Source organism: Pseudophryne corroboree, chromosome 7, assembly GCF_028390025.1.
Source record: "Pseudophryne corroboree isolate aPseCor3 chromosome 7, aPseCor3.hap2, whole genome shotgun sequence".
Lineage (NCBI taxonomy): Eukaryota > Metazoa > Chordata > Amphibia > Anura > Myobatrachidae > Pseudophryne > Pseudophryne corroboree.
Genome location: NC_086450.1, coordinates 3,780,566 through 3,796,990, shown reverse-complemented (window position 1 = coordinate 3,796,990; position 16,425 = coordinate 3,780,566). Strand labels below are relative to the sequence as shown.

The 16,425-nt window shown below is 51.3% G+C and overlaps 1 protein-coding gene across 1 annotated transcript in view; it reads left to right on the top strand.

Moving 5' to 3' along the window:
- Nucleotides 1-16,425, top strand: part of BMPR2 (bone morphogenetic protein receptor type 2) — a 242,499-nt gene that overhangs the window by 104,896 nt on the left and 121,178 nt on the right. Inside the window, exon 3 of the mRNA XM_063932244.1 lies at nt 4,751-4,930. Coding sequence (XP_063788314.1) covers nt 4,751-4,930 — 180 coding nt within the window. The remainder of the gene's footprint in view (nt 1-4,750; nt 4,931-16,425) is intronic.

Here is a 16,425-nt window from a genome sequence, read left to right as displayed (position 1 = left end):
GGGCGCAGCACAAAGATGACGAGGTCCCGGCCCTGTGTGTAGATCTTGTATGGTGACATTAGCTATAGGGAACCATGTGGGAATTATCCTGTCCTCAGCAAAAAGCTTTTTATAGTTTTAATTGAACTAAATCATTCATTCATCTTGCTGGCCCACCCGGGGGGGATTTCCTGTGCACGTTAGTGTGGATATATCCCAGTGACAAAGTTCTTGTAGAATCAGATTGCTGTGTAAATGTGGAAGATCACTTGGTTCTGTGCGGCAGATATCTGGGACTCGGCTGGCAGGTTATATGTCGTTTTGGTTTCCGGTTGGGAAGTTTACATACAAGATTCCTTCACTAGTTTAATTGAAGAGTCAGAGGCCTCCTGTGTGAGTCCTGTGTGTTGTGTCTGTATATAAGCTGTGCGTTGTGGTGTGTGTATCACCTGGAGCAGCTAGTATGCTGGGAGAGCCCTAAACACCTCCAGATAAGGAATTAACTCGTCAAATCAAAGACTTTATTACTGGGGAAAATACGCCTCTTCTTGCTTCCAGACTCCGGTGACTGCCGGTGGGTGGTTCTGTTCTAGTAGTCACCGCTTACAAGCGGATGCCGGCATATTGAAGTAAGATGATGTTTATTTGCCCCGTAGGAAGTGACCAGTGGGGAATTTGCCGTCACCAGTCTGGCGGTGGTGCAGCAGCGTGACCACATAAACAGCTCCTGGTTCCAGTACTAGGAGCCTGGGGGAAGGGTACCAGGGGGTATCCGGTCAAGAATCCCAACACCCGTCAGAATCCAGACACGGGAATCCCAAAAAGGTCGGGACACCAATGCTGGAATCCCGACAGCCGGCATTCCAACCTTGAGAACAGCGGGAGGGTTAGGTTTAGGCGACACCCTGGGAGGTTAGGGTTAGGCTGAGGGGAGGGGAGGGGAGGTTAGGGTTAGGCTGTGGGAGGAGACTTTAGGGTTCGGCTGCGGGGAGGGGAGATTAGGGTTCAGCTGCGGGGAGGGGAGGTTAGGGTTAGGCTGCGGGGAGGTTAGGGTTAGGCTGCGGGGAGGTTAGGGTTAGGCTGAGGGGAGGGGAGGTTAGGGTTAGGCTGCGGGGAGGGGAGATCAGGGTTAGGCACTACCAGGGGGAGGTTAGATTTAGGCACCAAAGGGGAGAGGGTTAGATTTAGCAACAAAGGGGGAGGTTAGGGTGCAGGAAGGGAGGTTTAGGATTAGGGGAGAATAGCTCTACCTCACCCCTGCCAGGATTTCAGTTGTCGGGATGCCGGTGTCCGTATACTGAACGCTGGCATCCCGACCGCCGGCCATTCATACCCAACCCGTTCCAGGTGTTCGTGTTAGACCCCTAACTCCCTGCAGGACCGTATGCACCAAGTTTTGCACCAGGCATACAGATACGGTTGTGTCTATGTTCCCCTCCCGCTACCATACAGATACACATGGCCCAAGAAAAGTTTCTAACATTGATTTTTCAAGCAACGTATGCATTGTTATCGCTATTATCATGGGGTATAACTTCCTTCTTGTAATGAACACAAAGAACAATGGGGCAGATGTATTAACCTGGAGACGGCATAAGGAAGTGATAAACCAGTGATAAGTGCAAGGTGATAAACGCACCAGCCAATCAGATCCTAACTGTTCATTTACATATTGGAGCTGATTGGCTGGTGCCTTTATCACCTTGCACATCTCACTTCCTTATGCCTTCTCCAGGTTAATACATCTGCCCCACTGTATAACTAAAATGCGAATACTGTAGTACAAAATATGCACAGGCCATGAACCTGTTTCAGAGCTGAATCCACCACAGTCAGCCAAAAGTGGCATCAGCTGAGTCACGTTACTTGTTGCCATGTCATGTTAGAGAAGTGTCTCCCTCCTCAGCCGAGTCATGTTACATGTTGCCATGTCATGTTAGAGAAGTGTCTCCCTCATCAGCCGAGTCATGTTACATGTTGCCATGTCATGTTAGAGAAGTGTCTCCCTCATCAGCCGAGTCATGTTAGAGAAGTGTCTCCCTCATCAGCCGAGTCATGTTCGAGAAGTGTCTCCCTCATCAGCCGAGTCATGTTACATGTTATGTTAGAGAAGTGTCTCCCTCATCAGCCGAGTCATGTTACATGTTGCCATGTCATGTTAGAGAAGTGTCTCCCTCATCAGCCGAGTCATGTTACATGTTGCCATGTCATGTTAGAGAAGTGTCTCCCTCCTCAGCCGAGTCATGTTACATGTTGCCATGTCATGTTAGAAAAGTGTCTCCCTCCTCAGCCGAGTCATGTTACATGTTGCCATGTCATGTTAGAGAAGTGTCTCCCTCATCAGCCGAGTCATGTTACTTGTTGCCATGTCATGTTAGAGAAGTGTCTCCGCCCTCAGCCGAGTCATGTTACATGTTGCCATGTCATGTTAGAGAAGTGTCTCCCTCATCAGCTGAGTCACGTTACTTGTTGCCATGTCATGTTAGAGAAGTGTCTCCCTCATCAGCCGAGTCATGTTACTTGTTGCCATGTCATGTTAGAGAAGTGTCTCCCTCCTCAGCCGAGTCATGTTACATGTTGCCATGTCATGTTAGAGAAGTGTCTCCCTCATCAGCTGAGTCACGTTACTTGTTGCCATGTCATGTTAGAGAAGTGTCTCCCTCCTCAGCCGAGTCATGTTACATGTTGCCATGTCATGTTAGAGAAGTGTCTCCCTCATCAGCCGAGTCATGTTACATGTTGCCATGTCATGTTAGAGAAGTGTCTCCCTCATCAGCTGAGTCACGTTACTTGTTGCCATGTCATGTTAGAGAAGTGTCTCCCTCCTCAGCCGAGTCATGTTACATGTTGCCATGTCATGTTAGAGAAGTGTCTCCCTCATCAGCCGAGTCATGTTACATGTTGCCATGTCATGTTAGAGAAGTGTCTCCCTCATCAGCCGAGTCATGTTACATGTTGCCATGTCATGTCAGAGAAGTGTCTCCCTCATCAGCCGAGTCATGTTACATGTTGCCATGTCATGTTAGAGAAGTGTCTCCCTCATCAGCTGAGTTACGTTACTTGTTGCCATGTCATGTTAGAGAAGTGTCTCCCTCATCAGCCGAGTCATGTTACATGTTGCCATGTCATGTTAGAGAAGTGTCTCCCTCATCAGCCGAGTCATGTTACTTGTTGCCATGTCATGTTAGAGAAGTGTCTCCCTCATCAGCCGAGTCATGTTACTTGTTGCCATGTCATGTTAGAGAAGTGTCTCCCTCATCAGCTGAGTCACGTTACTTGTTGCCATGTCATGTTAGAGAAGTGTCTCCCTCATCAGCCGAGTCATGTTACATGTTGCCATGTCGTGTTAGAGAAGTGTCTCCCTCATCAGCCGAGTCATGTTACATGTTGCCATGTCGTGTTAGAAAAGTGTCTCCCTCATCAGCCGAGTCATGTTGCCATGTCATGTTAGAGAAGTGTCTCCCTCATCAGCCGAGTCATGTTACATGTTGCCATGTCATGTTAGAGAAGTGTCTCCCTCATCAGCCGAGTCATGTTACATGTTGCCATGTCATGTTAGAGAAGTGTCTCCCTCATCAGCTGAGTTACGTTACTTGTTGCCATGTTATGTTAGAGAAGTGTCTCCCTCCTCAGCCGAGTCATGTTACATGTTGCCATGTCATGTTAGAGAAGTGTCTCCCTCATCAGCCGAGTCATGTTACTTGTTGCCATGTCATGTTAGAGAAGTGTCTCCCTCATCAGCTGAGTCACGTTACTTGTTGCCATGTCATGTTAGAGAAGTGTCTCCCTCATCAGCCGAGTCATGTTACATGTTGCCATGTCATGTTAGAGAAGTGTCTCCCTCATCAGCCGAGTCATGTTACATGTTGCCATGTCGTGTTAGAAAAGTGTCTCCCTCATCAGCCGAGTCATGTTACATGTTGCCATGTCGTGTTAGAAAAGTGTCTCCCTCATCAGCCGAGTCATGTTACATGTTGCCATGTCATGTTAGAGAAGTGTCTCCCTCATCAGCCGAGTCATGTTAGAGAAGTGTCTCCCTCATCAGCCGAGTCATGTTACATGTTGGCATGTCATGTTAGAGAAGTGTATCCCTCATCAGCCGAGTCATGTTACATGTTGCCATGGCATGTTACAGAAGGGTCTCCCTCATCAGCCGAGTCATGTTACATGTTGCCATGTCATGTTAGAGAAGTGTCTCCCTCATCAGCTGAGTCACGTTACTTGTTGGCATGTCGTGTTAGAGAAGTATCTCCCTCATCAGCCGAGTTATGTTACATGTTGCCATGTCATGTTAGAGAAGTGTCTCCCTCATCAGCCGAGTCATGTTACATGTTGCCATGTCATGTTAGAGAAGTGTCTCCCTCATCAGCCGTGTCATGTTACATGTTGCCATGTCATGTTAGAGAAGTGTCTCCCTCATCAGCCGAGTCATGTTACATGTTGCCATGTCATGTTAGAGAAGTGTCTCCCTCATCAGCTGATTCGCGTTACATGTTGGCATGTCATGTTAGAGAAGTGTCTCCCACATAAATTGGGTCATGTAACATGTTGGCATGCCATGTTACAGAACACATTACTAGGACTGGTTTTGGTTAGCTACCAGGCAGATTTCTTTCAGTTAGTCACTGATTAAAATGCATCCACCCTGAGCCCACGTGTTGCCACGACTTACGTCCTGTGGGGGCTTTTGTGGTTATTTTTAAATACCGGGATTCTGGAGTTTATTTTGTGTATTGTCTGCTATCGGTGACTGTCTGCCTCTCTGTTTCAGGTTGCTGGTCATATATTGGTGACCCACGGGATTGTCATCATGAGGAATGCGTAGTGACCACCAACCCACCTCTCATACAGAATGGGACTTACCGCTTTTGTTGCTGTAGTGCGGACATGTGCAATGTCAACTTCACGGAGAACTTCACACCTCCAGACCCTACGGACACAACGCCCTACAGTGAGTAACAGCCCCTTTACCTAATCACCGGGGTAATTGTGTGTATCAGGGACTATGGAGTGTAGGAAAATATCATCTTTTAATCTGTGTTTGATTTTGTGAAAGGGCAGAAGGCTGTGAGAACGGATTGTGTTGCTCATATATTAGGTTTATTCTGCATACAGTTCTGGCCTTTTTGTTACTGTTTGTTTTGCTGATCTTTGTGCAGAATGATGAGTTGGATGATATTGGGGTAAGGTCAGTGATTTGGATCAGGGCTTTGTGGGGTAATAAAGATTTGTACCACTAGGAATTGACGCAGACTTGGCCAAAATATCAGCACATTATCTGGTTAAACAAGGCGTATGCGAGCTTGCACCCGCGTGCTGAGCAAAGACGTGCCGTCACCTACAGCGCGATGCCAGACTGTTACTCAGGGACCCCGCCCATCATCACCCACAGTAGTGCTAATATCTGGGTGACACGCGGCATGGTAAAATACTGTATGTACCTCGCTGTGGATACCTCATGTCCTGCCACTGTATTGTACCTCGCTGTGGACACCCACATGTCCTGCCACTGTATTGTACCTCGCTGTGGACACCCACATGTCCTGCCACTGTATTGTACCTCGCTGTGGACACCCACATGTCCTGCCACTGTATTGTACCTCGCTGTGGACACCCACATGTCCTGCCACTGTATTGTACCTCGCTGTGGACACCCACATGTCCTGCCACTGTATTGTACCTCGCTGTGGACACCCACATGTCCTGCCACTGTATTGTACCTTGCTGTGGACACCCACATGTCCTGCCACTGTATTGTACCTCGCTGTGGATACCTCATGTCCTGCCACTGTATTGTAGTTCACTGTGGACACCCACATGTCCTGCCACTGTATTGTACCTCGCTGTGGATACCTCATGTCCTGCCACTGTATTGTACCTTGCTGTGGACACTCACGTGTCCTGCCACTGTATTGTACCTCGCTGTGGATACCTCATGTCCTGCCACTGTATTGTACCTCGCTGTGGATACCTCATGTCCTGCCACTGTATTGTACCTCGCTGTGGATACCTCATGTCCTGCCACTGTATTGTACCTCGCTGTGGATACCTCATGTCCTGCCACTGTATTGTACCTCGCTGTGGATACCTCATGTCCTGCCACTGTATTGTACCTCGCTGTGGATGCCACATGTCCTGCCACTGTATTGTACCTCGCTGTGGATACCTCATGTCCTGCCACTGTATTGTACCTCGCTGTGGATACCTCATGTCCTGCCACTGTATTGTACCTCGCTGTGGATACCTCATGTCCTGCCACTGTATTGTACCTCGCTGTGGACACCTCATGTCCTGCCACTGTATTGTACCTCGCTGTGGACACCTCATGTCCTGCCACTGTATTGTACCTCGCTGTGGATACCTCATGTCCTGCCACTGTATTGTACCTCGCTGTGGATACCTCATGTCCTGCCACTGTATTGTACCTCGCTGTGGATGCTGCTTGGAGGATAATAGTAACAGACCTCTCTCAGTGAGATGTGCTGGAAGATTACTATACTCATTAGACCTAATGCTAGTTTCCAATGCCAAACGCCTGTCCTCACTTATGTACCTGAGACCTTCCTGATATAATGTGTGTTTATATACATATACACCTTATGTACAGTGTGCATTTTACAAGGTGGACCCAGCTGCTCAGTGGCGGAATAAGTACATTTGCAGCAAGATCTTCCAAATGAACAAATTCTTAAAGGCAATTATCGGTTCCTTCACTGGACGTTTCTTAGGCCTACATTGCCTGTTTTGGCACCGATAACACAACATCGTTGCCAGCTGTCTGTAATTTCCAGGGACTGTTCCAGCGTATAAAACCGTATTCCTGGAAATGTCCCTGTGTTTCAGTATTGCCCAACAGCAGCATAAAACAGCGTTCCCGCACTTCTATCATCTGTCCGCGCTCTCTAGGCTTTCGGGTATTTCAAATAAAAAAATAACCAAATCTCATTAACCGTTTAAGTTTTATTCCAAAAACCGCTCAGAAATTGTCACCGTTTTTAATGATTGAATTAGGTCAAGAACATATATTTAAATAAGAAAATAACATTTGTAAAATAAATCCCCCCCCAAACATCGAAACATTGTGACCATCACCATCGAAAACATCACGACTTAAGGTTCCCCAGTGGCTACCCGTCGGAGCAGCCGTCAGGTACACACTGGGGGGCTAAAGGGGGGAGGGGTAATCTACATTTCCCAGGCGGCTGCTTCTATCTGCAGCCACCGGGTCGGGGATCCTGCTGTGCTGAGCAATCAGCAGTGAAAGCATGGCGCACACTGAGGGAGAGTGCAGGGATGCAGAGGGGCCAGGATGTCCCTCTGTGATTGGTGGCTGCTAGAAGTTTTATCTTCCGGCAGCTCCCATTCTTTGTTTCTGACTGGCCACATTGTTTGCAGTCAGGTCAGATAAAGCAGGGCCTGGTGTGGTCAAAAACTATGCGACCACACAAGGCAAGTGGCATTATGGGTATTGTAGGTCCCTGCTCTCTTGTCTAAGTCCAATTTGTATTTTTCACCTTTGTACAGTATATGGGGGCCATTACAGAGTGCTGCCAAAGGTTAGCAGACAGGGTGCGGGGCAGTGAGACTCCGGGATAATGGTGGTATAGGACTGTTCTGTGGTGCTCATAGGTGTCTGCTGACAGGCAGGGGTGGTGCGGGGCAGTGAGACTCCGGGATAATGGTGGTATAGGACTGTTCTGTGGTGCTCATAGGTGTCTGCTGACAGACAGGGGTGGTGCGGGGCAGTGAGACTCCGGGATAATGGTGGTATAGGACTGTTCTGTGGTGCTCATAGGTGTCTGCTGACAGGCAGGGGTGGTGCGGGGCAGTAAGACTCCGGCATAATGGTGGTATAGGACTGTTCTGTGGTGCTCATAGGTGTCTGCTGACAGGCAGGGGTGGTGCGGGGCAGTGAGACTCCGGGATAATGGTGGTATAGGACTGTTCTGTGGTGCCCATAGGTGTCTGCTGACAGGCAGGGGTGGTGCGGGGCAGTGAGACTCCGGGATAATGGTGGTATAGGACTGTTCTGTGGTGCTCATAGGTGTCTGCTGACAGGCAGGGGTGGTGCGGGGCAGTAAGACTCCGGCATAATGGTGGTATAGGACTGTTCTGTGGTGCTCATAGGTGTCTGCTGACAGGCAGGGGTGGTGCGGGGCAGTGAGACTCCGGGATAATGGTGGTATAGGACTGTTCTGTGGTGCCCATAGGTGTCTGCTGACAGGCAGGGGTGGTGCGGGGCAGTAAGACTCCGGGATAATGGTGGTATAGGACTGTTCTGTGGTGCTCATAGGTGTCTGCTGACAGACAGGGGTGGTGCGGGGCAGTGAGACTCCGGGATAATGGTGGTATAGGACTGTTCTGTGGTGCCCATAGGTGTCTGCTGACAGGCAGGGGTGGTGCAGGGCAGTGAGACTCCGGGATAATGGTGGTATAGGACTGTTCTGTGGTGCCCATAGGTGTCTGCTGACAGGCAGGGGTGGTGCAGGGCAGTGAGACTCCGGGATAATGGTGGTTTAGGACTGTTCTGTGGTGCCCATAGTGCCCATTCATGGAATAGGAGGGCAGCATACAGTGATGCCACAGCCCAGACCCAGGACAGAGTATAAAGCACTATCATTGTAGTTCTGGAATATTCTCTTGCGCCCAGACTGAGATCCAGCTCCTGTGCGTCTCTCAGTGTATACAGACAGTGTAGCCGGACTGGGGGCAGCTCGTGGTCAGAGATTGCAGGAGCAGATGAGTGACAGATTGGGAGCAGGAGAAGGCGCCGCAGGCTGTACGCTTCCTAATCGCTGCTCATTACATTCTGGCTTTGGCTTGTTAGATTGCCATCTTTTCATGTAAACTATATAGACATCGCAACCAGAAACTAGACTAATATTACTGGTGTCAGTCCCCGGCTGTAATGTTACCGGTGTCAGTCCCCGGCTGTAATGTTACCGGTGTCAGTCCCTGGCTGTAATGTTACCGGTGTCAGTCCCTGGCTGTAATGTTACCGGTGTCAGTCCCTGGCTGTAATGTTACCGGTGTCAGTCCCCGGCTGTAATGTTACCGGTGTCAGTCCCCGGCTGTAATGTTACCGGTGTCAGTCCCCGGCTGTAATGTTACCGGTGTCTGTCCCCGGCTGTAATGTTACCGGTGTCAGTCCCCGGCTGTAATGTTACCGGTGTCAGTCCCCGGCTGTAATGTTACCGGTGTCAGTCCCCGGCTGTAATGTTACCGGTGTCAGTCCCCGGCTGTAATGTTACCGGTGTCAGTCCCCGGCTGTAATGTTACCGGTGTCTGTCCCCGGCTGTAATGTTACCGGTGTCGGTCCCCGGCTGTAATGTTACCGGTGTCGGTCCCCGGCTGTAATGTTACCGGTGTCGGTCCCCAGCTGTAATGTTACCGGTGTCGGTCCCCGGCTGTAATGTTACCGGTGTCAGTCCCCGGCTGTAATGTTACCGGTGTCAGTCCCCGGCTGTAATGTTACCGGTGTCAGTCCCCGGCTGTAATGTTACCGGTGTCTGTCCCCGGCTGTAATGTTACCGGTGTCGGTCCCCGGCTGTAATGTTACCGGTGTCGGTCCCCGGCTGTAATGTTACCGGTGTCGGTCCCCGGCTGTAATGTTACCGGTGTCGGTCCCCGGCTGTAATGTTACCGGTGTCAGTCCCCGGCTGTAATGTTACCGGTGTCGGCCCCCGGCTGTACTGTTATCGGTGTCGGTCCCCGGCTGTAATGTTACAGGTGTCGGTCCCCGGCTGTAATGTTACCGGTGTCGGTCCCCGGCTGTAATGTTACCGGTGTCGGCCCCCGGCTGTACTGTTATCGGTGTCGGTCCCCGGCTGTAATGTTACCGGTGTCGGTCCCCGGCTGTAATGTTACCGGTGTCAGTCCCTGGCTGTAATGTTACCGGTGTCAGTCCCTGGCTGTAATGTTACCGGTGTCAGTCCCCGGCTGTAATGTTACCGGTGTCAGTCCCCGGCTGTAATGTTACCGGTGTCAGTCCCCGGCTGTAATGTTACCGGTGTCTGTCCCCGGCTGTACTGTTACCGGTGTCGGTCCCCGGCTGTAATGTTACCGGTGTCGGTCCCCGGCTGTAATGTTACCGGTGTCGGTCCCCGGCTGTAATGTTACCGGTGTCAGTCCCCGGCTGTAATGTTACCGGTGTCAGTCCCCGGCTGTAATGTTACCGGTGTCAGTCCCCGGCTGTAATGTTACCGGTGTCGGCCCCCGGCTGTACTGTTATCGGTGTCGGTCCCCGGCTGTAATGTTACAGGTGTCGGTCCCCGGCTGTAATGTTACCGGTGTCGGTCCCCGGCTGTAATGTTACCGGTGTCGGTCCCCGGCTGTAATGTTACCGGTGTCGGTCCCCGGCTGTAATGTTACCGGTGTCGGTCCCCGGCTGTAATGTTACCGGTGTCGGTCCCCGGCTGTAATGTTACCGGTGTCGGTCCCCGGCTGTAATGTTACCGGTGTCGGTCCCCGGCTGTAATGTTACCGGTGTCGGTCCCCGGCTGTAATGTTACCGGTGTCTGTCCCCGGCTGTAATGTTACCGGTGTCGGTCCCCGGGGTCCCCGGCTGTAATGTTACCGATGTCAGTCCCTGGCTGTAATGTTACCGGTGTCGGTCCCCGGCTGTAATGTTACCGGTGTCGGTCCCCGGCTGTAATGTTACCGGTGTCGGTCCCCGGCTGTAATGTTACCGGTGTCGGTCCCCGGCTGTAATGTTACCGGTGTCGGTCCCCGGCTGTAATGTTACCGGTGTCGGTCCCCGGCTGTAATGTTACCGGTGTCGGTCCCCGGCTGTAATGTTACCGGTGTCGGTCCCCGGCTGTAATGTTACCGGTGTCGGTCCCCGGCTGTAATGTTACCGGTGTCGGTCCCCGGCTGTAATGTTACCGGTGTCGGTCCCCGGCTGTAATGTTACCGGTGTCGGTCCCCGGGGTCCCCGGCTGTAATGTTACCGATGTCGGTCCCCGGCTGTAATGTTACCGGTGTCGGTCCCCGGCTGTAATGTTACCGGTGTCGGTCCCCGGCTGTAATGTTACCGGTGTCGGTCCCCGGCTGTAATGTTACCGGTGTCGGTCCCCGGCTGTAATGTTACCGGTGTCGGTCCCCGGCTGTAATGTTACCGGTGTCGGTCCCCGGCTGTAATGTTACCGGTGTCGGTCCCCGGCTGTAATGTTACCGGTGTCGGTCCCCGGCTGTAATGTTACCGGTGTCGGTCCCCGGCTGTAATGTTACCGGTGTCGGTCCCCGGCTGTAATGTTACCGGTGTCGGTCCCCGGCTGTAATGTTACCGGTGTCGGTCCCCGGGGTCCCCGGCTGTAATGTTACCGATGTCGGTCCCCGGGGTCCCCGGCTGTAATGTTACCGATGTCGGTCCCCGGCTGTAATGTTACCGGTGTCGGTCCCCGGCTGTAATGTTACCGGTGTCGGTCCCCGGCTGTAATGTTACCGGTGTCGGTTCCCGGCTGTAATGTTACCGGTGTCGGTCCCTGGCTGTAATGTTACCGGTGTCGGTCCCCGGCCTGCAAATGGCGATTTTGTTTTTTTTGTATTATTATTTATAGCTAGGGAGCCACGTAACCTACCAGTATATTTTTGGGACTGTGGGAAGAGAACCCGGAAGGAAACCCACAAAGCATGAGGAGAATATACAAACTCCACACAGGCCGTGGTGAGAATGGAACCCAAGTGCTGTGAGGCAGTGATGCTAACCACTACACCATCCGTGGTTTCATACACCAAGCCTTGGAGAGTGATAAATAAGGGTGTGGTTCATTAGGTCGACATACATTGGGTCGACCACGTTTGGTTGACATGCATTAGGGCGACATGATCACTAGGTCGACGTGGTCATTAGGTCGACATGTGCTAGTTTGACGTGAAAAAAGGTTGACATGAGGTTTTTTTTACTCTTTTTGTTGTCGTTTTCTTCAAAAAGTGACCGGGAACCCCAGTTAGTGCACCGTGTCCCCTCACATGGCTCACACCACTACCGCTGCGCTCAGCACAGCACAGGTTACCGTTCCCAAGTGTAGTCCACGTGGACGGTAAAGTATGACCATGTTGTAACACGGTGATAAAGTAGCAGCTAATCAGCTCCTGTCGTCAAACACAGCCTGTAACATGACAGTTAGGAGCTGATTGGTTGGTACTTTATCACCGTGCTATTTGTCACTCTCCAAGGCTAGAGAAATGGGGGCCACAGTACAGACTAACTCCAAATGCCGTCCTACCAATTAACAAAATAAATTATGAGCACAAAAAAAGAATTTATAATGGACGCATTGGTTTTTGTTCTTGTAATCTATTTTGTGGGCAAAATAAACTGTTGGCAGTTGTCACTTTGTGAGCGTCACCGTCACACCGCTATGGAGACGGCAGGGATGGACTGTGTGACAATGCGGGTATAGGGCCTAATTCAGACCTGATCGCTAGGCTGCGTTTTCGCAGGTCTAAACTGCGCATGTGTATGCACCGCAATGTACAGCGTCGCACAGGTACAAAGCAGAACGCCGCTCAGCGATGTGTTTGTGCGAAGGATCCATTCGCACGGGCGTTCGCAAGGAAATTGACAGGAAGAGGGCGTTTGTGGGTGGCAACTGACCGTTTTCTGGGAGTGGTTGGAAAAACGCGGGCGTGTCCAGGCGTTTGCAGGGCGGGTGTCTGATGTCAGTTCCGGTCTCGGACAGGCTGAAGTGATCGCAGCGGCTGAGTAAGTTCTTGGCTGCGCAGAGACTGCACAATATCTGTTTGTACCGCTCTGCTACACGTGTGATCGCACACTTGCACAGCTAAAATACACTCCCCTATGGGCGGCGACTATGCGAGCGCAGGACTGCAAAAAAACCCTAGCGAGCGAACAGGTCTGAATTACCCCCATAGTCTGATGATTGTGCCGCTGCTGTGACTCCATCACTGTGATAATGCCATGGGCTTCCTGTTCCATATTAGCTTATGTTACTCTGGAACTGTCTCTTCATGTGTCCTCCCTATGGAGAGCTAATCTGTGCAGTCTCCAGGCTGTCTATGGAAATCACTCCCTCATGTCCTCAGTTGGGGCCATGCCTAGATAATTAGGAACACATGGTTTATGAAGCGTCATCCACCGTAAATATCGCCACATTCCTACCAGCCCTCACTAGTCTCACAGTACAAGAAGCGGACGGGAAACGTGCACCAATAGACCTGCTTCATTGTGCAATAGACTCTTACTCATACTATTCCCCCAATGGGGTCAATTCTATTCGGCAACTAAAGAATAGCGCCGGGAATTAGCTCCCGACGCTATTCAATTCAGCTAAAGTTAAGTCGGCGATGTCCCGTTCTCGCCGACTTAACAGGTAGTTTTGTCGGGAGAACGGGCATTCTCCGACTTAACTACCCGGCGCGAGGCTGATTCCCGACAGAATCAGCCTCGCGCCGGCCGCGAGGCAGCACTTTTGTCGGGTTTCTTCTCTCATCCCCCGGGGATGAGAGAAGAATTCCCGACAATTGCGGGCAACTAGTAGCAGAATTGAATAGCGTCGGGAGCTAATTCCCGGCGCTATTCTTTAGTTGCCGAATAGAATTGACCCCATTGTGTCTAGTACATGCGGTATTCCCGGGGAGCGGTTTCATGCGGTATTCCCAGGGAGCGGTCTCATGCGGTGTTCCCAGAGAGCAGTTTCATGCAGCGTTCCCAGAGAGCGGTTTCATGCAGTATTCCCGGGGAGCGGTTTCATGCGGTATTCCCGGAGAGCGGTTTCATGCAGCGTTCCCAGAGAGCGGTTTCATGCAGCGTTCCCAGAGAGCGGTTTCATGCAGTATTCCCGGGGAGCGGTTTCATGCGGTATTCCCGGAGAGCGGTTTCATGCGGTATTCCCAGAGAGCGGTTTCATGCAGCGTTCCCGGAGAGCGGTTTCATGCAGCATTCCCGGAGAGCGGTTTCATGCGGTATTCCCGGAGAGCGGTTTCATGCGGTGTTCCCGGGGAGCGGTTTCATGCGGTGTTCCCGGGGAGCGGTTTCATGCGGTGTTCCCGGGGAGCGGTTTCATGCGGTGTTCCCGGGGAGCGGTTTCATGATATACTCCCGAGGAGCGGTTTCATGATGTACTCCCGGGGAGCGGTTTCATGCAGTATTCCCGGGGAGCGGTTTCATGCAGTATTCCCGGAGAGCGGTTTCATGCAGTATTCCCGGAGAGCGGTTTCATGCAGTATTCCCGGAAGCGGTTTCATGCGATATTCCTGGAAGCGGTTTCACGCAGCGTTCCCAGAGAGTGGTTTCGTGCGGTATTCCCGGAGAGCAGAATATGTATGCTATATAAAGACCTTTATAATGATGTATACAGCGTGGCCATCAGTATACTTCCCCTAGTCCTCTGTAGCTTGATCTTAGGTTATTCCCACATTTGGTAGGGAGACTATTTAGGACATGGGCAGAAGATTTCCACTGGAAAAAGTTTTTTTTATTGCTAAAAGCCACCGATAGGGGCAATATGTGGCTGTGCGTGACAATAGTATTGTGTAACTACACCTCGTACGCCCCATATTCCCCTTATCTACAACTTAGGGGGTTTATTCAGGTTTGTTAGCACACTTATGGGCAAAACCATGTGCAGTGTAGGTGTGGCAGATGTAACATGTGCAGAGAGAGTTAGATTTGGGTGGGTTATATTGTTTCTGTGCAGGGTAAATACTGGCTGCTTTATTTTTACACTGCAATTTAGATGTCAGTTTGAACACACCATGGGGCATCTAGAGAGGAGGAGGCCTGTGCGCAGGTTCCTTCTGGGCCCCTTCTCTCTGCCGGCAGCGCTGGGTACTAGGCGTCCGTAGCGTTGTACCAGAGCATGCGCAGATCTCCAGGACAGTGGTGTGGCGGCCATTTTCCCATTGATTTTCCTACTGCACATGTGCAAAATATTGGGAAAATGTCACTGCACTTTTCCCAGTGATTTCTGTAGCGCTGCTGCTGTGCCGTGGGACTCTGGAGGGTAAGTATTAAAAATAATGGGTGCAGTGTGGGTCCCCCATGGGCATCACACACACTGCACCCATTATAAATACCCCAGCGGAACACACCCCACCCAAATATAACTCTCTCTGCACATGTTACATCTGCCCCACCTGCAGTGCAGCATGGGTTAGTGTGCTTTTGTAGTTTGCTAACAAACCTGATTAAGGCCCTTAGCAGTAAATGCGGTGGCCCATGTCCTCCAGACTCTGTGACATTACGCTCATTAGATCTGACTGATAGGGACGCCTGGAACGTATTATTTATGTTCATCACTTGGATCAGTATCTCTGGTAATTAGTAGAAACATTGGACCTACTTCAGACCCAATCGCTGCTACAACATCGATCGCAGCCTAATTCCCTTTCTGTAGTGCGTTCCCGCAGGAGGCGCACTGCGTGTGCGCACCCAGTGAGATGCAATCGCCTCTGCTGGATTGACAGGCAGAGGCGGTTGCTGGACGGGAGGGGGCATTAGAAAGCCGTTGGGGGCGCGATCCGGACAACGCAGGCATGTGCGGTCCGGACAACGCAGACGTGATGTCACTCGCAGCCGCTGCGACCCAGAACGTGGCGGGTAGCCACCTGCCTGTGCAAGCAGGGAGCTACTTGGCGGGTGCGAAAGCATCACCACCGTGCAATGCTTTTGCACCTGTGTGTGGTGGGTGGGGGGGAGGGCTGACATGCGGGGTGGATTAGCCCTGTGTCGGTGCGATAAATTTAGCACATCTCCCATCAGCTCTGAATCCCCCCCACTGTTTATACCTTACGTATAAAGATGTTCTCTCTCCGGATGATTGCAGAACAGACAGAAAGCTGCCGTCTCCTTCCCTGACCAAGGTATAGCATTCCCAGTAATCCTAGTGCATATGGAATCTTATTGTATCATTGTTACACATCTCTCAGCTGTGTGTGATGTTATGTGCAGTCGCCAGTGTGAGTATGTGTCACCAGTGTGTGTATGTGTGGTGTGGGTGTGGTGTAGCTGGCTGCTACAGTAGGAGAAGCTGTATCCTGGAGGAGGGAGTACGGGGAGGCAGGAAAAGGACTGGGGGGGGGGGGGGGGTGTATGTTTATGAAGGCTGGAGCCTGGATGTGGAAGGCTGGAGGCAGGCTGTCTGCACACTACATGTCAGAGGAGAGATCAGCCCTAGTGTTACGGAGTGAGTGCTGGGCGCCTCTTTAGGAGGGAAGGGGTTCATCATTTGCAGCCACATTTTGTGTTCTGTCACATCCTGAGAGAGAGAGAACACATAGATACAGTGTATCACACATGTTCCGTGCTGGTGACAGTCTACACAGAGACAAAGACACCGCAAATGTACCCAACGTATGGGCAGGCATTCTCTAACAAGGGAGTGTAAGCAAAGCGCTCCTCTTTCTGATACCCCTTTTACACCAAAATCCCGGGTTTGACCCAGGATTTGGAACACGGTTCCAAGCCGGGTCAGACCTGGGACT